At 43.2% G+C, this 27,066-nt stretch overlaps 1 protein-coding gene across 7 annotated transcripts in view; it reads right to left on the bottom strand.

Moving 5' to 3' along the window:
* LPAR1 (lysophosphatidic acid receptor 1) overlaps window positions 1-27,066 on the bottom strand; it is a 132,510-nt gene that overhangs the window by 12,306 nt on the left and 93,138 nt on the right. For 6 of the 7 annotated variants that reach the window (XM_073345597.1, XM_073345591.1, XM_073345593.1 and 3 more), the window contains one exon: window positions 20,892-23,219. The exons of the other annotated variant lie outside the window; for it this stretch is intronic. In XM_073345597.1, coding sequence (XP_073201698.1) covers window positions 22,918-23,219 — 302 coding nt within the window. In that variant the 3' untranslated portion in view covers window positions 20,892-22,917. Of the gene's footprint in view, window positions 1-20,891; window positions 23,220-27,066 lie in introns of those variants that run through there. 7 annotated transcript variants of the gene reach the window in all.

Genomic DNA, 27,066 nt, shown 5'->3' with positions numbered 1-27,066 from the left:
TCCTGGTAGCATGACCCACAGGCTCCCTTTTCCACAGCTTCATTCTCGCAGCCCACAGCAGCTTATGGATGGCCTGTAAAAGATACAGCTGGAGGGAAGGCAGGAGTGCTGGAGAGAGAAGCCTCCTGGGGAAGCTGAATGGTTGGTGGTCAGAAAGATTTTCACAAGTCCCTGACCTTGGAATTCATCTCCCATCTTAGTCCAGAACAGCCTGAATTGCTTTACCTTCTGGCTACTTGCAAAGCCCGTATCTCAGGGCAGGGTTTTGTGGCCAGCTGGGTGTCCTTTGGGAATTGGCACAGTGCAGTGATTTTCGTATAGCCTGGGGATGGTGATGCTATTTTAGTTTGCCCTGGTTTTAGTGAGCAAAGACAGCGGGTGAAATCCGGGCCCAACTGAAGTCAATGGGAGTTTATCCAGACTTCAAGGGGGTCAAGATTTCACCTTGTCTTCCTAATTGATTGCACAGTTGCAGAGTGTGGGATTTTCAAATGTCCTCAGCATGGACCTAACTCTGCTCCCAGTGATGTCAGTGGATGTTTGACCATTTAGCTTCAGGGGAGCAGAGTTAGTCTGAGCTGAGTGCTCGAGAGCCAATGGATGGACGTTTTGTGATTGTTTAAATCCAAATAAATACATTTTCTAATAGAATGTTTTAGCTGCTTTGAAATACTCAAAGCAACAGCACCTCCACCATTAATGTAGGGATATCACTCCACAGTTTAGCAGACCTGGCAGTCAGGAATGTTTTAATAATCAGCCTCAATGTTCCCTCTCTTAACTTCACCCTCCTATTTATAGCCTCCCCTTTCCACTCTCCAAATAACTCCTCCTGCCCTGGTATTTACACCCTTCAGTCATTGTGTACGCTGTCATGCATGTCCTCTCCAGAGTCATTCCACAGCAAAGCTTTACTTAATCCTATAATCTGCCATCATTATTCAATCCTTTCCGTTCACAAACGATAGGAAATGGTCAAATTATGCAGGTAATTGGAGACAGCACTCAAATGTTTGTGCTGATATCTGATGGATCATGTTCTGAAGGGCCTTCAGAAAACCAGTTGGCAAGGTTTTTTCTATCCCCCATGGCAGAATGCAGTGTTTATTTCTTTAGAAGTCCAAAGAGGTGAAAGGTCAATGAGCAACTCTGGATTTTTAGCACTTCTACCTTAGCTGGAGATGGAGGAAGTGCTTTAAGAGCGGACCATGAGATGGGCTTTTTCCTGTGACTGACAAGCATTTGGTCAGGCAGGTCAGGAATGTTAGCTATTTGCAAAGGGCCTCCATGGCTGGAATTTTGAGAATTCTCCAGCGGAGGAAGAAAGTTACATTTGGCCAGCAACACACAAACCAAAAACATCCTTCATATTTTCAGAAGCATCGATAACCAAACTCCTATACGTTCCTGAAGCTTCCCTTCCTAAGGTCTCTATTTATCATAAACATGACAACACAGTGAAGATTTTTGCATGTGAGTGCATGGTAGACGAGTGAATCAGCACATCACCAGCTGTGCAAACTTTATCAAATGCCTTATGGGAAGAGTCCATCATAAAATTGCACCAGAGACTGTTTGGAAACAGGTGCTCTGCAACAACATTGCAAGGGCAACAAGGTTGTCTTACACAGGGTGGTCCTTAGGAGTAAACCACCAGGCAGTAGCGGACATGAAGGTAAAAGAAGGGGTGGGGAGGGAGAAAGAGTGGCAAGTTATTCCCTAATCTTTAAAGGGGTTAATGCTGTGGATTCAGTGTGAGTTGAGCACAATAAGCATCTTGCAAGATCAAGCCCTTAGACAACACTTACAAGGGGAAAAAAAAACTAATTCCAAGGACAGTTATACAAGGGCAGTACATAAAAGGCCAAATCCTACTCCTAAATCTGATTTAGGGCACAAAATTAAGAGAGGTAAATTCCAGATTTATAGTTTAAAATCAACTCTTATCTAAGTATAGTTGCCATCCAATAGTTGTGCATGCTGTAATACACCATACGTTCGATACTTTCCACTGCAGAGTGAGTTCAGAGAGTAAATGGCAGCCTTAACGCCAAGCGCCTTTGGGTAAAATCCTAGCCCCATTTCAGCCAATGGGAGTTTTACCATGGACTTCAAAAGGAGCAGAGTCAGGATTCTGGTTTTAGTTATGGAGGTGTAAATCTGGAGTGACCCCACTGGCTGCAGTGGGTTACTCTACATTTATACCTGTGTACATGAGCCAAGAATCTGGTCATTAATGTTATGACAACATAACTTTTTATATTTCATATTCTTGGTTTTTATGGCAGTGCAAATAAAATATCACAAAGAGACACAGCTCTTGGGATTAAAAGCCTTTGACGTTGGTCATTGATTTAAATCCAGCCCAGTGTAGAGCCATCTCAAGGCCTATGGGAAAAGAGTTGATGGCCCACTTAGTGGACACAAAACGGAATTACCACCTTAGCTGAGCACTAAATGGACCCCTATAGCAGTCGTGATGGAGACACGAAGGACAGCATGGACATAGGGAAGGAACTAACCTCGAAGTCAGAACATCTCTGCAGGTCAGGACAGAAGTGCATTGTGAAGAAGCTTGCCTTGCTGGTCCTGGGTTGAATTGGTCTGTGGATAATTAGTGGGAAGACCAAAATTCATGAAAGCACAAGCAGCAATCACTCTCCTAACAAAGGGCAGCACCCTCAGTTTGCCTTTCTTAAAGTGTCTGGTGCACTTAAAAAGCCTGAGAGCAAAATTCTGCTCTTGCCTCAGCATTTTGATTATTGATCCAGGTCGTCTGATCTTTAACGGCTTGAAAATGCTCACTGCTGCTGAGCAGACGGGGTTTTTTTTTTTTCTTTTTACAAGAGTGCAAAGAGAGATTTGGAAAAGGCCAAAATAAAATGGTTTCCTCTCATGTTGGAACGATTGGACTGACTCGGGGAAGGAGGCAGAGGGGTGGAAGGGTACGGCATTCTTTACCACCAATTCTAATTCAGCTCATGTTGGCCAACATTTGTTACCACTTGATGGCTGATCATAGGCCGGTACAAAGTGAGTTTGTTTGGTCTCGGTCCCATCGCCTGCTGAGAGGCATCAGTTAAATCATCACCACCACAACTGCCATTATTTGTGGATCCCCCTAGCCGAGGAGGCTAAGGACTGAGTGGGCACAGAGGCTGAACCATCCCTTCTCCCTCAGTGCCATGGAGGAGATATATTGCCCAGCAACATGGGGAAATGTGTGCTGCCACTCACTATGCTGCGTCTGACCTGTGCCTGACCAGATGATTCTAATCTCCAGTAACGTCAGAGAGACTAACACCTTTCCCCTACCATAGGGCCTCAATTCAAAGCCCTTTCAAGTCCTTGGGCATCTTTCCTCTGTCTTCAGGATTTTGAATCAGGCCTGCTGTCCCATTCAATTAAAAAAATCAAAATCTATTCAAAACTATGTAAATGAGAAGACTCACAGGTGGGCTGAGACCTGGTACTCCAGATTTTAGTCCCCTTGCATTAAAATGCCTGCTCTAGAAACAAAGCCCCTCAAACACCGAGTTTGCCACTCTGAGGCTTTTGATTATAGTAGCATGGCCAGGTGCTGTGATGCTAAGGCCCTTTTTATTGTTCCTAGGCTTGCCTGTGTTGCTTTGTGGCCTGTCCGTAAATAATGGCATGGGTGCACAGTAATGCTGCTGACTTCAGCGGTTGCACTCCAAATTTCTGGTCCCTCCAGTGCTGCTGTACTGTAGACTGATTGTCTTAATGAAATGCCTGCACTGTATGCCTTGCATACCAATCATACTCGCTTGGCTCCACAGAAGAAATGGGGAACACATTTCCATACAGCACAAAGAGGGAAAACAAAACAGGAAACACAGGGCTGGCAGCCTGACAGCTTAGGCTGCATCCTACACAATGCCCAATAGAAAACACCCCACAACAACTTGGCAGCTGGCTAGTGGAGGGCTGCTTTGATATGGTAACCAGAGTCCTTATCTTCCTCAAGGCTGAAGGTTTCATAGTGGAGTCTGTGAAGGCTCTCTCTTCCCATGTATGAAATGAACACGCCTGTTACAGAAAACCAGGGACCATAGCTTGGTGATGCTTTACACTAAATGGACATGGATTAATAATCCCATCTGACAACCACGTGTCTAGGTAAAGAATTCACTGCACTAGATGCCAAAGAAAGGCCTCAATAATTCACTACTTGCAAAGTCCTTCGGGTCTACAGCACATGTTAGGGCTTTATTATACTGTTCCTTCCCTTACTGTTCTGTCAGGGCAAATTCCCTCCTCCCTGCTCTTGTATTTCTACAGCGATGGCACCAGGGAATCATAATGAAAACAGACCTCAGGTCTGGAGGCTGTTCTCAGACCTTCCATCTTCTTTCTCAGGAACTGAAATGAGAATGTGTCTGGCTGAATAACTAATACAAACCTTCTAAGCCCTTATGGAAAATACAGCACTCTTATTGCAGGGAACTGATTTAGGGCCCAATTTGCACAGGAGCTCAGCAACTGCAGCCTCTTTGACTTCAAGGGGAGTTTGAGTGCTCTACCCTTTCAAAAATCGAGCCCTCACGTGAGATCCTGCATGGTGCTGAGCAGTCTGGCCACTATCTAGCAAAACATCTGCTTAACTTGAAACACGTGCATAGTCCCATTGAAGTCAATGGGAGCACACGTGTTTCTAGTTGCTTTGCTGGATCAGGGGCCTAATGCTGGCGAATCTTCAGACATATCACAGTTAAAGCAGAAAGCCATTTACTTTTCATGTTTTTATTTTTTTCACCCTGACATCTGCCAACAGTGAAAGCTGTTTATGTTTCACCCTCTTCCTAGATCATCACATTTTGAGCCCTGACCAAATTCCAGTAGGTAATTTCATTCTGCTTTCCTATAAACACTGTCCTGTGTAGCTTCAGTTGCATATAGCATCTGTGTCTTTTTGCCATGTAGTGCTGCAGTGTGCAGTGAAGTGGTTGCTGTCTTACACCCCAGAGGTGGCTGCATTTTTGAGGTGGGTAGAGGGATCTTTAGGTTATTATCTGTATTACAGAGGCACATTAGAGATCACTTCCATAAGCAAGATTCATTCATCATTCTGAAGTCTCTACAAACACATAATAAAACACAGTCCCTGCCATGAAAAAAAAATAATAATCCAGATAGACAAGATAGGCAAAGGGTGCGAGAACAGAAATACTACCTCCCCTTTCAAAGGGGGAAACACAGATAATGTGCTTTCAAGGACACACAGAAAGTCTGTAGCAGAGCCAGGAATAAAACCTATAGCTCCTGAGTCTTAGTCCAGTGGATTAACCATTCGAGCATCATTCCTCTCTACAGCTGAGCCCTAATGTTAGTTGAATGCAAATGGGTCTACGGGTTAAAAGCAGTATTATAAGTGACTGGTTAATTTTAGTGCTGCCGAACTCCCGTGTAAAAGTGCTATATTCTGTCTGTGCAAATTATTATTATTCCTAGTGCTATTATTACAGCATATGAAGTCCAAATGTTTGTAACATCATGATCACTTCTATAGCATCAGAATGCAGTGCCAGAAAGGGCTGGTTAGTAGGGAGGGGGAATAGGCCCATGGAGGATCTGCATTGCAAAAGAGAGTATTTGGGAGGAATCTAAACTGGGGAGTAAGCGTCTTGGGGGTGCACTTGGGAGCAGTTTGCCTGAGGGTCTGGATGGGGAGAGACGCATGTCTTCTGTGGCCTATGCTTGTAACACACCAACCTGAACTGGGACCCTGCCAGCGAGCCCACCTCTGGCAAGGCTGTAAATCGTTCAGCAATCTAGGAGTACCAGAACTAGGAGGGCAGGGGGGCTTGGCACCCCCATAATGGAAATATTGTGAGGGCTCCAGACCCCGCAAACTTATGCAGTCCTGCGGGAGGGAGACAGAAATGAGAATGGGACCCAGAGGGGCTGGACCAGTTGCTGTCGGGCCCAGGATTGGGCCAGGGGGGAGGAAGACGGACCCAGAGTGGATTGAACAGGCCCAGGAACAGATAGGATCCCCTGGGACCTTCATTCTCAGCCAGGAGCCAGCTCTCCCCCGACAAGGCTGTCATAACTCCCCTTGCTATCTCTCTGTGTCACCATTCTCAGGGACCGTCTGCCCTCTCCTAGCAAACTTACAGCACAATTCTGGTCTGTAAAGCAGGACTGCCACTGGGCTGGGGGTAAATAAGATCAGGATCAGGTTAGGGCTGGTAAAGAAACCACAACTAGAGGGAAACCCACCTGGTTTTGGGTTTCATGACAAAGGCTCATTCAGCTTAACTGATGAATGATGGGACCTGCCTTGTTTTGCCCTCATATGCTTGAGTTGCACACAATATTAGCTAATGAAATCATGGTTTTCTTTATTAAAATCACACACACGTGTCATTATTAGTTCGTAGCAAACCACATGGGGCTTCACAGTAAATTTATGCTCAGTATGATTTTTTCCTCACTGCTAATGAAAAGCACACTCTTGTGTTTGGAACATTTCCATATTTTTGGACAATAGAGTTACTCACTGAAGGTGGAAATGGACAGCGAGGTTGCTTTAAACATTAATATTACTAGTAAAGCCACTTACTCCAAAGAGGTTTCAGAGTAGCAGCTGTGTTAGTCTGTATTCGCAAAAAGAAAAGGAGTACTTGTGGCACCTTAGAGACAGTGGCTGGATCTCTTGATGATTACCTGTTCTGTTCATTCCCTCTGGGGTACCTGGCATTGGCCAATGTCAGAAGACAGGATACTGGGCTAGACTGATCTTTGGTCTGACCGAGTATGGCCGTTCTTATGTTCTTAAGTCCTATATAGCCAAGGCAGTGTATACTTTTACCTTGTGCTCGTTGGCTGATGTAATCAAGGGTGAGGAGTCTAGGCTACAACTCACCACTTAACACATGTTAAAAGCATACACTGTCTTGACTTTTAGACCAGGCTAACTCACACCTTCTAACAACAGAACTTTACATCCTAGTCAAAACAAACCTGTAGGAACATACTGGGCCAGATCCTCAACTAGTATAAATATTTTAACTCCTTTAAAACCTCTGGAATTACATTGATTTACACCAGTGGATGAGCGAGTTCACAAGGTTTACAATTGCTTACAGAAAAGTAAGAGCAGGAAAATAAATTGTGTAACTCCACTCGGTTACACACCACTCTTAGCTCTCCTGTGTCTTTAACAACCACAACTGCATTTGCAACAGGGGTCAAAGGCACCTTCCAAAGCACAAACAGTGGCTGCTGTTTTGCAATCTGCATTCCCTAATGATAGAAATGTAGCTCTATCTCTGTCTTCCCACATCCCAAGCAACATGCTTTAGCCTCCCCTTCCATGGCTGTTGCAACAGTGCAAATATGAGACATGTGAATGAAATCCGTCTAATTCTATTCCGTTATCTGACATCACTTTGGAAATCAAAGGTCAGATGCAGAAGCCAAGGGAGCCTATTCTCAAACTCTGCAACCCTTCTAGAACAGTATGTCATTCACTAAAAGTTAGACCATCTTTTAAGGACAGCCATAAAATAAAGAACTTTGCTTTCTACTGAACCTTTTTGGGTTTCCAGAATCAAACCTTTTGTACAATTTCAGAGCACTTAATTACGTTCAGTGGGTGGTTCATTCAATGGCTGGTTTCAGCCCAGCTCCCATAAAAAATCATATATATTTTGAGATTTTTATATTTTGCCTATACATTGTTAAATGCTTATCCTGTGAACGTTCATGATGTTTTGCTGAGTGAAATGGGCATGGTTTTCTTTCCACCAAGGGCAGCCCGGTTGCACCAATATTTAATTTAATTACCTAGAAACAGTCAATAACTGGAGTAGTCATTTCCTGCTGGCCTCTACCAATCTCAAGTAGTAGGGTGGGTGCAACCAAGGCTCTCCTCATTCCAGGAGAAAGTAAGCAAGCATAGAGCACCCTGTTACACCCCGAGTACCCACAAAATCATAAAAAACTCTAAATGTTCTTACTCCCCTGCATGTGTGTCATCATCCAGTTTTTAGCCATCCTTTGAGCCTCATTTCTTCATCTATCAAAGGGAGATATTAATTCTTCTCTAGCTGACAGGAGAATAATGAGAATGAGCTGGATAGTACTTGTAAATGCTTTGAGATCTTCAGGTGAAAAGCATAAGAGAAGGACAAGCTGGATATGAAGAAATAGTCTATTGGGCCAGAAAGTTTGTATTCTATAGGTTATTTATTGGTCCAATAAAAGGGACCACATTATCTACCTTGTAGTATATAGATAGAGGGTCGTATCCTTTTAAATGACTCATGAACCCTCTAACTGTGCTCACCATAGTCTGTGTTTTAGAAGCTGCCAGAAACCAGCCAGGGCTGCAGTGGGTTGTGTATAATTAATAAACACCACTATTTGGAACCCAGCTGTGGTGATCTGATTCCTTCAGTTTGCTGTTGCCATGAATACCACACCATAAACCCTTTTTCTCAAGGCCTGATGTTCATTGCAGAAGGTTCCTTTATTGAGGAGGCCTACAGTAGTCATGAAAGGGTGTGATATTTAAATAGTCACATTCCAAACCCTACTTTCTTCTGATAGAACTCTCTTGATTTTAATTTTGATTAATAAACAGGTTTACGCATTCATCCGTATGGCTTTAGACTGACAGCTATTTTTGCAAATCGCTTAAATACGAATTACGAAGCATACGAATGGCAGAGCCTGTTCCTTAAGTGCGTGCCAGCTAGCTAGTTGGGAATCTGTAAATCGTCGGGAAAAAAGTATGCAGGGTCACCAGATAGCTGAACCAAATATCACTTAATTCATGTAAACAATTCTGGCCACTTAAGATGAATTAAGTCTTGCCCTCTGGGGGTCACCCCATGAAAACAAGAGAGTATAAAGTAAACTGGATATGAACAGCATGATATTTATCAGCAGTAATGATCCTCTGGATTTTGCTGATATGGACTAGTTTATATCAAACCAGTGTTTTACATTCCTAGCTTCCCCCTTATCAGTCAAAGTAAATAATCCTCACTCAGTAACCTGTAAAAACCTTTATTTTAAAAAGGGATGATTTCCACAGATCCTTCCTTCATCTCCCAGCAGTGGAAGTAACACAACTCATTTTTCCCTGCCCACCCCCAAATCTCAGGTGTCTGGATCATGGCCTACTACACAGAGAATATTGCTACCCTTCTCCTCATATGCACACAGGAGTGCGAACACATGCCCCCCTCGCCAGTAGCTGGGTCGGTAAGTGTTGTTATATAGCAGCAGTGCCTAGTGGACGTAACTGTGCTAGGTGCTGTCCATACATGTACTGTACAAATAGAGGAGCTTGTAATCTGGATAGTTAAGAGAAGCAAAGGGTGGGAAGGAAAACAGAGGCACTGAGAGCTGAAGTGATTTGGCCAAGATTATAGCAGGTCAGTGGCAGAGGTGGGAATAAAATCCAGCATGAAAACCTTGCCTCCTTGAAGTCAATGGCAAAACTCCTACTGACTTCAGTAGGCCCAGGATTTTAGCCCAGATCTCTTAAATCCCAGTGCAGTAACCTATCCATTAGGTAATGCTGCCTCCCATCGGTATTTATTTAGACTGGGATTTTCAAACTGCCTAGCACTGGCCTAACTCAGCTCCCACTGAAGTCAGTGGGTAACTCTGTGCCCAGGGAAGTCAACCATTTAGCAGAGGTAGGCCATCACTTGGCCCTTTTGAAAACCTCACCCTCCGCCTTCCTCTGTGGCTCCTGCTTCTTAAGGCCCCCTTCAAACACTCCTTACCCAAGCCACATTCCAACTGACTTCGTAGTGGTGAGTCTCCCCACCCCAGGTCAGTCATTTTTAAGCCTTGAGCCACCCTTGAGTCAGGAAGCTGTATGTTTTCTTAATGTGCCTCTTTAAGAAATGCCATCTGAGGTAGGCTGCTTGCTCGCGGGATAGTGCATTAGCTGTAAGATCACGTATCTGATGCTGGCATCTCCCCCGACACAAGAATTTTTAAACAAATTAAGTGTCGTCTGCTAGCGTCCAGCAACAGCCCCAACTCAACCCTCATTGTTAACAAATGGCAGAGAGGTCTAGAAGGCAACAGCAGCTGGAATGGCTCAAACTCATGCACGTTTTTGAGCAACTTCCTTGAATTGCCAAGTGTGTATAGATATAAAAGATCCTGAGACGACACTTGAGGAGAAGAGAAAAAATTGCAAGCTTTTTAACAACAGGGAAGAACAAGCCATCCCAATACCCAGAAACCGGGACGCTGGGACAATCAGAGCAATGAAAAAGCACAGGGTTTCAAGCTTTTCAGCATCCTTCAATTAGTTAGTGGTAAAGTGCCACTTATTTAAAAGTAGTTGAACTCCATGTCAAATGTGGGTGGGAAAAGGGAAGGCTTCTCCTTGTTTAAATTGGCTCTTTGAGCTCTTAATAAATGAAATGCACCTAAAACAACACAAAGTCTTTTAGCCTCCATCTGGAAAAAGCCATACCATGCAACGCGCATTATTCCTTTTGAAAACAAAAAGCCTTCTCTGAACTTGTCAGAAACCCCCTGAAGAAATCACCATCGAAGCTCTGCGTGAAAGGGTTTCAGTCCTCTCTCTTTCTTTAATTTTTCCCTTCCCCGTCTCCTGATTTCTCAAATCACTCCATTTCATTGAGTGTTCCAGAGGGTCCCATGCAAGGCTTTAGGCAGCTCAATGTTCAGCTCTGAGCAGCTGACGATGAAGAATTATGTGGACAACATGGGGGGAGTTCAGAGAAGAGCAACAAAAACGATTAAAGGGCTGGAGGATTCTTATGAGGGAAAAGTAAAAGAGCTAGATCAGGGGTGGGCAAACTTTTTGGGCTGAGGGCCACATCGGGGTTCCAAAACTGTATGGAGGGCTGGGTAGGGAAGGCTGTGCCTCCCCAAACAGCCTGATCCCTGCCCCCTCCCACTTCCTGCCCCCCTCAGAATCTCTGACCCATCCAACCCTCCCGGCTCCTTGTCCCCGACCGTCCCCTCCTGGTACCCCCCCCCCGCTACCCCAGCCCCTATCCAACCCCCCCTGCTCCCTGTCCCCTGACTGCCCCGACCCCTATCCACACCCCGACCCCCTGACAGGACCCCTGGAACTCCCACGCCTATCCAACCCTCATGTTCCCCATCCCCTGACCACCACCCCCCGAACCTCTGCCCCATCCAACTGCCCCCTGCTCCGTGTCCCCTGACTGCCCCCCAGAACTCCCCGCCCCCTTACGATGCTGCTCAGAGCAGTGCCAGCATCTGCGCCACCCGGCTGGAGCTCACAGCCCTGCCGCCCAGAGCGCTGGTGGCATGACAAGCTGAGCCTGCAGGGGAGGGGCCGGGGCTAGCCTCCGTGGCCGGGAGCTCAAGGGCCGGGCAGGATGGTCCCAAAGGCTGGATGTGGCCCGCGGGCCGCAGTTTGCCCACCTCTGAGCTACATAGATGGATTGCTTGGGCAAGCGATGAATAGAGAACATGCCAGCCATGTAGCACACAGATATTTGAAGGGCAAACACACCCAGGAAGGGGAAGAATTAGACAGGACAGTGCTATGCAGTATAATTAAGATCTCATCTACATGATGGTTAAAGCCCCGTGGTCATTTGTGAAATACTGTGTCCGCGCATAGGCCACAAGTGATCTGACAACCAGTTAGAACAGACTGATTTTCAACTGGTTTAACAACGGGTTAAACCTAAAAAGTTCAACTTGAACCAGTTTAGTGTCAGTGTCCATGCAGAGTACCAGGCGGCTGAAACAGTGCAACTAGTCCTCCCACTCCTGTCCCGCGGTGGGGCAATCTCCCAGCATGCTATGTACCCCTGCTCAATGGAATCCTCACCCAACTGCTGAGGGCAGGAGACAGAACTAACAAGGAACTGAACTCATTCCCACAAGAGAGAAAAATGGCCACAGGCATCATCACTTTCAGAACGAAATGTATGTGGACACAAACACCTCCCCCCGCACTTGGAGGGAGAGCTCATTGAGATGAGCCCTCCCTCCTATAGATTGGGAGAAGCTGAGATACTACAGAGCTGGGGGCCATGCATACCTCGACAGATAGATCTGTCTCTTTCCACGCAGGTGGTCTCCCTTCTCTCTCTCTCTCTCTTTCCTCTCAGTAGGGCCAGCCTTCAAGGAGCTTCCTCACAATGGTTTCTGTTGCTCACACAACCATGCTGTTGTCCAGAGCCAGGCTAAGGATTTTGGGGAGAGCTAGTAAGAGAATCCATGGGGGTATACGTCATAGGTAATGGACTCATTTTACAAAGAGCAGACATGAAGGTTGCCCTTAGCCACCTGCTGCAGAATCAGAATCAGCTGCATGTTCTTTTTTACACCTAGCATAAGATTTACCTTTCCAAGGCTATCTGCGTATGCACTTATTTGCTCTAAAAGCTAAAAATCTTCATTCTGTTCCTCCAGGTCAGGGGCCTGTGGCCACAAGCTTCATGGGCCCTAAGAAGAGTTGTGCCCAAGATTCTCCCTGCCCTTGTCTTCTCCTTCCACCCTCTGCTTTCCCCATCTCTGTCTGGCTCCCCCTTAATTTCCCCCATCTGCTAGTCTCCTATTTAACCACCCGTCCCAGCTCCTAGGGGATTGGGACTCCAGGACTGATCATATAGCTGCTGCTTGGCACCTCTGGGCCACCTAAGAGACTTCCTCCACCCAGCACAAATCTGTCACCTCAACTTTTCCTGCTCTGAGACACACACAACGGGAGCTGGAGGGGAAGCCAAGCTGGGTGAGAGCTCTGGGTGACAGGCTGGCTGGCCAAGAGGAGGAGGAAAGGGAGCCTCAGCTGCTGGCCTCTCGCCTGCCAGTCTCCAGGAAGCAAAAATTTACAAAAAAAATCATAAAATGTTGGCAGCCAGCCAAGAAAAGCCAGAACTATATGGGCAGCAGGCCAGGGAACAACAGGAATGAGAGGGTCTGGCCAAATGCCACAGGTTAGACAGGTCTTCCATAGGAAACCATCCTGCACCAACAAACAGATGGAGCAAATAGATGACCTAGTAAGTCTTTGCAGCCCTAACTTTATGATTCTCAGGTCCTTCTTCTCTTACATTAAATAGATGGCACAGCACCTCCCTGTTCTCCAGACTTGGGCCCTGCACCAAATGGGCAGACTTCTGAGAACCCATGAAGCTCATTGCAGAATCTGGGCCTTAGTATCTAAACTCTACACCAGTGGTTCTCAACCTATTTACCATTGTGGGCTGCATATGCGGCCCAGAATGTGTTATATGGACCGCATCCAATACTACCTGTATGGCCCTGGGGATGTCAAATACTTTGCCTCAGTCTTTAATAAGACTAAAGAGGATCTTAGGGATAATGGTAGCATGATAAATGGGAATGAGGATATGGAGGTAGACATCACCATATCTGAGGTAGAAGCGAAACTCAAACAGCTTAATGGGGCTAAATCGGGGGGCCCAGATAATCTTCATCCAAGAATATTAAAAGAATTGGCACAAGAAATTGCAAGCCCATTAGCAAGAATTTTTAATGAATCTGTAAATTCAGGGGTTGTACCATATGATTGGAGAATTGCTAACATAGTTCCTATTTTTAAGAAAAGGGAAAAAAAGTGATCCAAGTAATTATAGGCCTGTTAGTTTGACATCTGTAGTATGCAAGGTCTTGGAAAAAATTTTGAAGGAGAAGGTAGTTAAGGACATTGAAGTCAATGGTAAATGGGACAAAATACAACATGGTTTTACAAAAGGTAGATCGTGCCAAACCAACCTGATTTCCTTCTTTGAGAGAGTAACAGATTTTTTAGATAAAGGAAACGCAGTGGATCTAATTTATTTAGATTTTAGTAAGGCGTTTGATACTGTGCCACATGGGGAATTATTAGTTAAATTGGATAAGATGGGCATCAATAGGAAAATTGAAAGGTGGATAGGGAATTGGTTAAAGGGGAGACTACAACGGGTCCTACTGAAAGGTGAACTGTCAAGTTGGAGGGAGGTTACCAGTGGAGTTCCTCAAGGATCAGTTTTGGGACCAATCTTATTTAATCTTTTTATTACTGACCTGGGCACAAAAAGTGGGAGTGTGCTAATAAAGTTTGCAGATGATACAAAGCTGGGAGGTATTGCTAATTTAGAGAAGGACAGGGATACCCTACAGGAGGATCTGGATGACCTTGTAAACTGGAGTAATAGGAATAGGATGAAATTTAATAGTGAGAAGTGTAAGGTCATGCATTTAGGGATTAATAACAAGAATTTTAGTTATAAGCTAGGGACGCATCAACTAGAAGTAACGGAGGAGGAAAAGGACCTTGGAGTATTGGTTGATCATAGGTTGACTATGAGCTGCCAATGTGATATGGCTGTGAAAAAAGCTAATGTCGTCTTGGGATGCATCAGGAGAGGTATTTCCAGTAGGGATAAGGAGGTTTTAGTACCGTTATATAAGGCACTGGTGAGACCTCACCTGGAATACTGTGTGCAGTTCTGGTCTCCCATGTTTAAGAAGGATGAATTCAAACTGGAACAGGTACAGAGAAGGGCTACTAGGATGATCCGAGGAATGGAAAACTTGTCTTATGAAAGGAGACTCAGGGAGCTTGGCTTGTTTAGCCTAACTAAAAGAAGGTTGAGGGGAGATATGATTGCTCTCTATAAATATATCAGAGGGATAAATACCAGAGAGGGAGAGGAATTATTTAAACTCAGTACCAATGTGGACACAAGAACAAATGGATATAAACTGGCCACTAGGAAATTTAGATTAGAAATTAGACGAAGGTTTCTAACCATCAGAGGAGTGAAGTTTTGGAATAGCCTTCCGAGGGAAGTAGTGGGGGCAAAAGATCTATCTTGCTTTAAGATTAAACTCGATAAGTTTATGGAGGAGATGGTATGATGGGATAACATGGTTTTGGTAATTAAATATTCATGGTAAATAGGCCCAATGGCCTGTGATGGGTTTTTAGATGGGGTAAGATCCAAGTTACCCGGGAAAGAATTTTCTGTAGTATCTGGCTGATGAATCTTGCCCATATGCTCAGGGTTTAGCTGATCGCCATATTTGGGGTCGGGAAGGAATTTTCCTCCAGGGCAGATTGGAAGGCCCTGGAGGTTTTTCGCCTTCCTCTGTAGCATGGGGCATGGGTCACTTGCTGGAGGATTCTCTGCTCCTTGAGGTCTTCAAACTACAATTTGAGGACTTCAATAGCACAGATATAGGTGTGAGGTCTTTTTTAGGAGTGGTGGGTGAAGTTCTGTGGCCTGCATTGTGCAGGAGGTCAGACTAGATGATCATAATGGTCCCTTCTGACCTAAATATCTATGAATCTATGAATCTATGTCACATGGGCCGCAGCTCTGTGCTGACTGGGCAGCAGGTTGAGAACCACTGCTCTAACCTACTTCTCCAAATTATTGTTCAGTTTGGTGCCTAGTGCACGCCTAGCCCGTGTGCCCTGCATCACTGCACATGTTGTTTATTCAGTGTTAACAGACTTCAATATAAATACTCCGACTTCCCCGGAAAATGGTTATCCAGGTCTAAAAGAAATCCCAGAAGTACCACAATGTTTTCATGAGGCTTGATTTGTACAGTAATTGTTTATGTTGGCTTCCTGCTCGTTATGTCAAAGCAAGGCAAGCTTTATGAAGCCTCTTTACGTTGCACATGACATGTCATGGAGGCTCCGTCGTTAAACTTTAAATATTACATATAAAGGACTTTTGGGGAAAAAATTGAGATTGTGCCTATTTTGCATCTTTATGAGGTGTTAAAAAAGCGTGAGAGGATTTTTTTCCCAGGCATGTCAACTCTGGTTTTGCTGAAGGACTTACTCAGCTCACAGTATATAAAATGTTAGCTTTCTACCTTAATTGAAGGCCTTAGGTGGGTTGCTGATTCTTTAACAAAGACCTTTTTTTGCAAGAGTGTTAACTAGTCAAAGTTAAACAGAGGTTAAAAACAAACCAACAAGGGTTTTAAGCAGTCTGAGGGCTGAACTACCCACAAACGGGCACTAAAATAACTAAACCAGTTTTAGTCCACTCTCTTTCTTATTGTGGTGCAAGTCTGTGTGTAGACATGCTGATTTTGGAATCTAAGTGTCCTATTTCAGTTTAGTTTTAGCTGATATTTTATCTACTTCATCCAAATCAAAATGGGACACACATTCTGACATGGGAGTCTACACACAGACTTGCACCACAATAGGAGAAGATAACTGAAATTGATTTAGTAACTGTGTCTGTATAGAAGGCCCAAGTAAAAATCCCATCCCTTCTCAACTGCTTAACTTTCTCTACCAGCCGTTCTAATGCTATCATTTCACAAGCTCTTCTGTCATCATAGTGTGTCTTAGATTGTAAGCTTGTTGTGGGGTGTGTGTTTGTATAGGACCTAGCACAATGGGGTCCTTGTCCATGACTGGAAATGTTAGGTACTATGGTAATGCAAATAATAAACAAAAGGCTAAATTTCTATTGTGAATATCTAGCCGAAAAAATCCCAACCACTATCAGGCCGCCTTTACAAATGACAGAGCAGGAATAGAAAGCACAAGCCTAATTCTTTCCCCCATGCTTAAAAAACTCAACGCTATGTAACCAAGCCTACCATTATGCTCGCGTAACTCTCATTTACGCATTGTGGCTCTCTATCCCCCTTTCATGGCTGGACCACATAGTGAGATTTATGAGTCTGCTACTGGCAGTGAGCTAACAGAGCTGGGTTTTCTTAGCTCAGGCAGTAGAGGCCTGTGGTTTTAGAGCCACAGGTTCTGAGTTTTGATCCCCCCGTACCAACAAGCCACCTGGGGCATCACGATACACTTGCACCCAGGTAACCCCTTCAGAGGCATGAAGACCACCTGAGATTAAAATGCCACAATCATGGATTTAAGCAGCCCAGAATAAGGGCCAATGGGGGTTTGACAGTCTGGAAGAGGAAAGAGAATACAGAGCTACACTCAATGCCAAAAATGAAAACATTTAAACTGGCTTTGATTTTAATATGATTCACCAGAAATAAACATCCCACAATGCTGCTAAATCATCCCGGGGCTCCAAAAAGCAAGTGTGTTGCTCGCTGGAATGGAGCTGATTGCACCTATATGCAGACATATTTGTAACAAACTGTCCCCACAGGAGAGCTCCCCTAAAAGGTCTTCTCACATACTTCATATTATACATGCCAAACACTTCCCTATAGTAGGTATAATCTATAAACATGTATCTGAACTTGACATACCATTAATTTGCCAAGTAGTGTTGGCTCCATCCGTAGTTAAGAGTTATGAGAAAGTACTTTCATTTAATTAGGGGGAAAAATAACTAGATTCCCTAGTCTCCCACATATACCCCTCTCCTTACAAGGAGTTTATTACAGGCAGGGAGGGAACATGTTGTGGGAGCCTCTTGTTAAAGTGTTGGCAGCACTCTCACTGGTCTGGATTTACTTAGGACGATGTAGCAGACAATATGATGGTTTAAGATCACAATATATTTGTCCAGCTGTATTTTTATATTGTAGGGGTTTTTTCCTGGTAGCTTTAGAAATATTTATGAGGATGAGCAACTGTGTCTAAAAGCCCGTAAACGAAGAAAAGGAGAGGAAGGGATATATCGTATGACAAGGCATTGTCTCTGAACGTGAGGTAGCTGAGCACTTGAAAAGACTTTTGTGACGCTTTAGAAGGACTTTCTTCTAAAACTGGACAGCTGAATTAACTCGTAAAAACTGGATGCAGTGGTTGGAAATTGAGTAGATTGTAATGGTAGGTAGCCTCAATTACGTAGACTAATCCCTAACGGCAGGATTGGAAGACTAAAATGTGATGCTGGGAGGCTCCATTAGTATTTATATAAAGCTTTGACCGTCTCTTAGCTCTTGTCTACGCTGCAATGGATAATCGTGTTTTAACACATGGTAAACACCACTCTTGTCGATTTTACGTAGACAAGGAACAAACATGTGTCACTAGTTGTGTTTCACCTTAACAACACTTGGCATTTCTTCAGTGCCTTTATTAAGGACTTATCTACACTACAATTTGCAATCTCATTAGTTAATGTGCTAAAATATTATTACAAATTCTAGTGTAAACAATCCTTTAATAAAGACAATAAAAGGATGCAAAGTATTTCATTTATATAAATGTAATTCATTATGTCAATAATGCAACATGTAAAGAATGAAAATACTTTTAAGGCAACGTCACCACATTTTATGATTAGAATGGACAAAACAGAGTTCTAGGTACAAAGCACCTTCATGGCTTGGCTAAGTGTCCTAGGGTAATAAGTCTTTCCTAACTGTATCTTGTATTATTCTCATGTATTTCAATGAATTTGTGTGCGCGCGCGTTTAAACCTCTCAAAACCATGGTGTCCCCTTTAACATCACTCAAGAACTTTTATGCACATAATTTTATCGAAAAATTGTTTTAGGTGGCGTTCAGATAGGATGATGCTGGGAGCCCTACAAATATAGTCGAGAGAGATATCTGCTCCTTCTTGATAACTGTACATGCTTCAACAAACATTTAAAACACAGTGCTGGTCAATACTGTTTGAAGTTTATGCAAATATTTTAAGAATAAACTATTGGCTCTTTGATGTGCAAACTACCTTGCCTTTAAATCGGAGAACTTTTGATGGGGAAGAATTCCCTACAGCCTCTTTGCCTTTTGAAATGCCTTGTGCCTGCGCTTAGCTCTACTGACCAATAACTGGCTGGGATGCCTGTTTGTAGATGTGACCCCAGGCATTGAACTCTAGATCCAGATCTGAACTTTAAGTGTAATTTGGATTTGTGGTTTTAGTGATAGGAGCCAGTCGTAAAGTTCAGCTCTGTTCCAAACTTCATTACACTCTGCTCTGGGTTTTCAGGTTAGGCACATCTCTAGTTATTACAGAATCTGAGCTCTTCAATAGATATCGGAGGTCACTGATCAAGAGGCAGGGTTCACAACAAAAGAGATGCTGCAGCTAGAACACGATGTAGATTTGTGTTTTTACAAACTATAAATTTGTACAATTAATAGCTTCAGAAAAATTTCCCTGCCTCATCATGAAAGTATATATCAAGACAGCTGCAGCTATCCACTCCATCTAGAGTAAAAACAGGGAACATGGAACACGGAACACAATAGAGGTAAGGAAGCTAAACATTCAGTGAATGTTCTGTTTTTTTATCTTGCAAAGAAATCTGTGGCACCCCCAAGAATGCCCTAACTCAGGGGTTCTCAAACTTCATTGCACTGTGACCCCCTTCTAACAAAAATTACTACACGATCCCAAGGGCTTCAGCCCCAGGCAGAGGGCCTGTAACCTGAGCCCCGGGCACTGGGACTCAGGCTTCGGCTTCAGCCCCAGGCCCCAGCAAGTCTAACGCTAGCCCTGGCGACCCCATTAAAACAGGGTTGTGACCCACTTTGGGGTCCTGACCCACAGGTTGAGAACTGCTGCTATTTCCATTTGTCCACAGAGAACTCTGACGCTAGGGCTGCTGCCAAATAACTGAACTGGGAAAAACATTTTGGTTATTGACATGCAAATGACCTCATCAAACATTTCACCTCATTAAAGAACTCCCATGCTTACAACTGTCTGAGCAAACACCACCACATTTGAACTTGGGAAATATTTGCTTGGGCGAGACATACAAATATGTTACTTATGTTGGGAGAAACTTTGGAATTTTAAAAAAAGTCTCCCAAAACCTTTTATAGGATTCCTAGAACCATTGTTGAAAAAAAATTATTTAGCACTGTATTTTAACACAACTGGAGACAATTACACAACCGCCTAAAGAAACTGAGAAATCCAAATGACAGATTTCTTGGTTTCTCTGCCAAAATAAGTGACATGAGAACCATCAGAGACAGGAGGTTGAAAGAATCATTCTCTTCCAAACTCTTGTTTTCATTTCTTTGCTCATGGCAGCTGTGATTACATTAGCTTCCAAAAGAACTAGGCAGTTGGCAATTCAGAGTTCTCAAGGATATAGGACGGTAATTTCATTAACATACAGCACCAATTACATTTTTGAAAAACCACGTGCTCAGTTCCTCCAGTGGAATCTTATAAAATAAGTTTTGCACTCTATTAACTTTAAGCAAACCGCTGAAGTTCACCTTTACGTAGTGAAAAGCCACCTGCGTAACAAGTGCTCCTGGATTAATCTCTTTGATGCATGAGATGTAATTGCTGTTGCAAGTTCAAAAATTCTAGCTTCCAGCACTGGCTAGTGTCACTCTGGAAATGGACACTGGTTAGAGGACGTAGGTGGTGACTTCTGCCCATTGTACCAGCAATTAAAATCTACATAGGGACCATCACTTGACGAAGAAATAGAAACATCACAAAACATTCATCATGCACGCTAGGCTTGTCAACCCTTCTGTCTTTTGCAAATGATTCTTGCTGATTCAATCTTTCCCATACCTTTTCCAAAACTTTCAGTCACCCACATTTTAAAATATTTGGGGGGGATGAGAGGTGTTTGCTGCTGTCTTCTGGACCTCATTCCGGGACTAGAGTTGGCTGTTTCACCAATCGGCTGATCCCTTTTCCCTTCCTTCCATGACAACCCACCAACTTTGAATTTCCACCATCAGTCCTACCGACTCCCACATGTGACATCAGAAATGCCTGCAGGAAAGGAGGAAAACCACTATTATACCCAGATAGTGTAGTGCCCCCCATTTCGCTGCAGGAGACACTGGAAGCTGGGAAGACTCTTCAAGTGCTGAGTCCTCTATCATGCCTACCTCCTCACTAAAGCAACCAGCAGAAGGGAAAGCAGATCTGGGAGCCAGGAGAACAGAGATGACATCCTCCCCAAACCTATTCCCCTCTTTGGGGAATCACCCTTATTCTCTGAGCACTGACAGGCATGCACACCAAACATTGTACACTCATTGAGAAAACTTTATTAGTGGCTTAGCGTGGAGGGTCTTTTCCCCCCGTTAAGTTCAAACAGCCCATCTTCTAGTTCTCATTGTAGTTACATGCGTGAAAAATCTGAGTTCATTGGTTCTCAACCTCAGAAAAGAATATAGCTGTATGTGTTTTGTACAAAGTACGCATAAATATCCGTCCCTTGTTTAACTGATGCATGATCCCTGGACACCTTCTCTAAGCCCACCTGCCCGCTCTCATCTCCCCCACTTTCACATTGCCCCTGCATACCTGCTAAACATTACAGGTGAAAATCCTGGCTCCACTGAAGTCAATGGCAAAACTCCCATTGATTTCACACACACTGGTAACTTTACGCTCTCTCTGCCTCCTTGGTGCTGAATTCCCTTTTTCAGGAATCCTTCTTAAATCTACATACTCTATCCACCTCTGCACAATAGCCTCATGACAGTATTCCAACACCTGTTACGTAACATTCCAGAGCTTTACACTGACTGATAAACCTCAAGCAAGTTATTATTTAGGCATCTAACAACATGGAAAACCGCCTCTCATGAACTTTACTTATGGTCCATTACATTGTTATGCACACTTGGGCGCACACACACAAACAAGTAATTTGGCATACAAAGGTCCCAAGTTCTTTAATACAAAGATCTCTTCTTCACTAAAATTTATTTGATGGCAGACCATGGATTTTCATTAGTATTTAATAATTCATACGAGTTTATATTTGGACAGGTGGTATCTCTTCTTAAAAGTAGCCACGTATGAGATGTCCAGATATTTGGCTGGCTTATCCTAATGGAGGTTTCAGTTGTTTGGCAGATTATATATTTGGTCTCATTAAAAAAATTAAATTGTACCTTAGCTCCAAGTAACTACTGTTGATGAGATGAAGGGTAAATAATTGTTTAGATACCCTCAAAAATGTCTGTCTCTCAGTGCAAAAAAAAAAAAAGATTTCTTTTTTTAAAAAAATGTTTACAAAGTACGCTATATTATGCATTAAAAAAATCCCTTTGCATTCCACAATGAATGAGGAAAAACACTCCAACACCATAAATACATCTTACAAAACACACTTGTGCTTCAGTTTAGCCTCAGGACTGTGTCTCTTTTAGAGCATTAAAGACATATCCTACGTTAAGGAGCTGACCATGAATAAACTTTGGACCTCTTGTGTATGTTACCTATTTCAAGACCACACTTCAGAAAAGAAAGTTAACTACCTTGTGACTAGAGTACTGTTTATTTCATAATCTAAACAAACACTGTAATACAGTCTATGCTTTTCTACTTTCCTGTGGACATTACAATGAGCATCTTTTTCCTAATTAAAATAATCCACCAACACAGAGAACAAGTGTGCTCTCACACCAGTGAAGAAGGTAGGAAGAGTCAGAATTTCCATCATTTTCCTGTGGCCTGTATTAGAAAAATATTTTTGTTTTGCTGTAGTTATGGTATCGTAGCAAAGAATACAAAGACTACAGCATGTTTTTTTCTCCCTGCACAGTTAATGTCCATCACAAGCATGCGGATGGTGATAAATATTAAGTGTCTATTAAATGAAATGCGTTCTTTTTTTAAAAACAAGACTAAGGGTCTACATGTAAATGCAGTGAAGCAGGTATACGCTTAATTAATCGGAGTTGATTTCAACTGGCACCAAGACAAAGCATATTCTGACAGTCTAGTTAGTGTAGTCTAAATAAGACTTTCCTAGTGCTACTTATGAATTCCATTGCAAGGCATCTGCTTTCTACTTTCAGAAAGTATAAGAAAGGACGAGGGCTATAGCATGGCCAGTTCTGCATACGTGGTTGGTGTTGTGCGTGGGTGCATTTTCTGGAAAAAAAAAAAGAGTTCTGTAGTCCATTAGTATTTAAAAATGTCTTGTGAGTTTGTTACTTTCCTTGTGCCCAGCCCTCTCTATGTGGTTTTCGAGCCTGTTATTGTTCGTCCATCAATAAAAATTCTCGGCGGTTCTTTTTGATCATTCAGTTCCTTTTTAAACCACGGAATGATCATTACTGTGTACTCCAGCCAAGATGGTGTGATTGAGCGACGAAGCAGAGCGGTCAGAACCTTCGGTGGGGCCGTTGGCATTCTCACTGCGCTGACAGCAGAGGATCTGTTTGAAGGTAGCACTCATCTCCTTGTCCCGGTAGGAGTAGATGATGGGGTTCATGGCAGAGTTGAATTCAGCAAGTAGCAGGAAGAATTTTTCATAGGCCAGGACATTACACTGAGGACAGCAAACATCAAGGAGCAACAAGACTAATCCTGGGGTCCAGCAGATTATAAAAGCACCTAATGAGAAAGAAAAATCAAATATCAATGCTTTAATCACATAAAAGGCTGTGCAAATGATCTGACCAAAAGCAGCAATGTTTAATTTTATTTTTCTACAATAAATATACTCCCAGCAATGATTTCTTTGAGAGGTTTCTCTCTTAAAATCTGAAAATAACGTTTTCTGGCAGCACTTCAAACCAGAAGAAGAGCCACCCCCCCTTTTAAATATCCCCTCCTTGGCAAATATATTTCCATTTAAAGGTGATAATGAGGAGCATTTTTCCACTTCAGCTAGAGACCTTTGATTAAATCTTGCTCTGGGGAGACAATGCTGCAATTTACTTCTCAAGCTAACAACAACAAAGACAACCCTTCTGTTAGCACTGTGAATGAAGCAGCAGAAAGAGAGAAGCGATGCAGGGAGTAATTCTCAAGGAAAAGAATTTGTTTGGGTCCTGCTAATCCATTTCAGGCCCATTATGTAACAGAAAGTACTAAACATGCCCTCCGTGCACTGAAAGGTAGTCGGTCAAAGGGCTTTATTTCCTTTCTTAGAGCTCTCTTCAGCAGAAATTCAGAAGCTCCTAAGGCTTCAGTAGCACGATTGCCAAAGAATCTTGCATTGATTAAAACACTTTTTCTCCCCCCCTCCCCCACTTGCAGAACAGAGTGTGGGTAAAGCTCAGAACAAAATTCTGTATTTAAGTGCAGGGATGAAATCAAGTAGCTATTATTTTAATAGGGACAGTGAGTTTAGGTATGGTACTCTCTTACTGAGCACTTCAAGATGCTTCCAATATATACATAGAAGAGGAAGCTCTGACATGAAAATATTTGAGAGAGAAAATGGGGGGATTTCAATGCTCCTGAGATTTGCTGGATTGACATCAATGGAAAAATAAAGTCCCTGCGTATAGACATATTTAGCACAGCAATGACAATACAGGCCTCTGTATATTGCCCGGTACATTCTATTCTGTTTAGGTTCTTATACTGCAGCCATCACTATGGTATCTGTTAGCGTACCGCCATTGTGACTGGAGGGGTCAACTCAAGGGGGAAAATAGTTTACTATGCATGGCCCGTTCATCCCACAGCCTCTTTGCTGTGTCTGCCAAGAAGGTGTCAGTTATTCTCACCTATGGCAAATGGTGGTTTTGTGCAATTTGGACACCTTTCCATTGGGAAACAGATAGGCCATCAAACTCATTTCACACAGGCCATTGTTCAGCCACAGACCTTGCTCCAACAGAATGAAGGCCCCAGAACACTTATGCGAAGACTCAGGGTTGCACTGTTCTCTTGTTACCTACTTTTATAGACATGCTTGTATGCTCGGTGCCTCTGGGTGAAATCTCAATTATCTTTTTTCAAAATGGTTGAGTAAATAAATGCCATGCACTGACTGCACTATCCCCAGACCAATCCAAAGCAACACCACAATTTAAAGGAACTTTCAGACACCATTCCTCCTCAGGCACCTCCCATTCAAACTTCACCGAAAGACTGAGGCAAAGGCAACCTTCATAGCCCGAAGAATCACTGATGTCCGGGGTGACATGGAATGACTTCCAGGTCTGACAAATGAAGGGAGGACTGTAAAAGGAAGAAGGTCAGAATGGATATTCAAAGAGCATGGATGAAAGGGCACTGCGTCCATCAAGAGGATTTTAGTGTTGGTTTTTTTTCAGGGAATGGGTGCTTTGCAAATATTGTGGCTATGCATAACAATAAAGTAGCCATGAGACCTTATTTCTCCACCTGTTGTAGCTCTTACATGATGCATCTGGTCTAGGATTCAAATGAAATATCTTTGTGGCAGAGACTGTCTCGCTCCATGTTTTGAAAATACCTAGCACATTTACAGGTTTCAGAGTAGCAGCCGTGTTAGTCTGTGTCCGCAAAAAGAAAAGGAGGACTTGTGGCACCTTAGAGACTTGTTAGAACATTTAGGGGGCTATCACAACAAGCAAAAATCATCATAATCATAAATCTGTCTTCTTAAAGAATAGGAAACAAAGGGTAGGAATAAATGGTCAGTTTTCAGCATGGTAAACAGCGGTGTCCCCCAGGGGTCTGTACTGGGACCAGTCCTATTCAACATATTCATAAATGATCTGGAAAAAGGGGTAAACAGTGAGGTGGCAAAATTTGCAGATGATACAAAACTACTCAAGATAGTTAAGTCCCAGGCAGACTGCGAAGAGCTACAAAAGGATCTCTCAAGACTAGTGACTGTGCGATAAAATGGCAGATGAAATTCAAGGTTGATAAAGTGCAACGTAACGCACATTGGAAAACATAATCCCAACTATACATATAAAATGATGGGGTCTAAATTAGCTGTTACCACTTAAAGAGATTTTGGAGTCACTGTGGACAGTTCTCTGAAAACATCCACTCAATGTGCAGCGGCAGTCAAAAAAGTGAACAGAACGTTGGGAATCATTAAGAAAGAGACAGATAAGAAGACGGATAATATCATACTGCCTCTATATAAATCCACAGTATGCCCACATCTTGAATACTGCGTGCAGATGTGGTCGCCCCATCTCAAAAAAGATCTATTGGAATTGGAAAAGGTTCAGAAAAGGGCAACAAAAATGATTAGTATTGAATGGCTGCCATATGAGGAGCGATTAATAAGACTGGGACTTTTCAGCTTTGAAAAGAGACTACTAAGGGAGGGGGATATGATAGAAGTCTATAAAATCATGACCGGTATGGAGAAAGTAAATAAGGAAATGTTATTTACTCCTTCTCATAACACAAGAACTAGGGGGCACCAAATGAAATTAATAGGCAACAAAGAAAAGGAAGTATTTTTTCACACAAAGGATGTTGTGAAGGCCAAGACTATAACAGGGTTCAAAAAAGAACTGGATAAGTTCATGGACGATAGCAGAAGCTGGGAATGGGTAACAGGGGATGGATCAGTTTAGGAGTACCTGTTCTGTTCATTCCCTCTGGGGCACTTGGCATTGGCCACTGTTAGAAGACAGGATACTGGGCTACATGGACCTTTGGTCTGACCCAGTATGTCCGTTCTTATGTATGTTCCACTATCTGTGTTGTTGTATGTTCCAAATTTGGAATGGCTTGGGTAAATATGACATAACTGATTTACAAACAGTGAACAATTATGCACAACAGATGAATGGTACCAAATATTTAACTGTGATAAATTTTTTTTTTCCAAAGACATGCCTCATGAGAATAAACCCTTTGAGAAGATGGCATACAACACTATTAGCTGCTTGGACTCAGAGGGAACATAGTCTCCTACTGTTAATGTTTGGAATATCAACAAGAAAAATGTATAATATGAGTAAGAACAAGATTATGTCATGGAGGTCAGAGATTCCATGACTTTCAGAGACCTCTGTGACATTTTCCACTTCAGCCCTGGCGCGGTGGGGCCCCCGCAGTTCTCAGCCACGGAGGGCAGCAGGGGGCCTGGAGCTCTCAACCACTGTGGTGGTGGGTGCTGGACCTCCCCCATTCAGCAGGGCTTAGGCTCTCATTCCCTTTCTCTGGCTGCAGTTGTCCCCCCGTCAATCCGTCCCCGCTATTATTTTTAGTAGAAGTCACAGATAGATTGCCGCCTTCCATGAATCTTGGTTTACTGCCTGCAACCTATCCGTTACTTTTACTAAAAATATCTGTGACAAAATATCAACCATAATTATGAGAAGATACTGCAGGAGTGAAGTACAGAACATAAAGGACCATCCTGAAACAAAGTGATGTTTATTTAGGTCTCTGCTTCAGTGCAAGATGTATAGTAGTCACATTCACACTTTACATCAACCAGTCACAATCTGTCAGTTTGGTCAATCATTGACGACAGTCTATTTTTCCT

Source organism: Lepidochelys kempii, chromosome 5 (assembly GCF_965140265.1).
Source record: "Lepidochelys kempii isolate rLepKem1 chromosome 5, rLepKem1.hap2, whole genome shotgun sequence".
NCBI lineage: Eukaryota > Metazoa > Chordata > Testudines > Cheloniidae > Lepidochelys > Lepidochelys kempii.
This window is presented reverse-complemented; position numbering and strand designations above follow the sequence as displayed.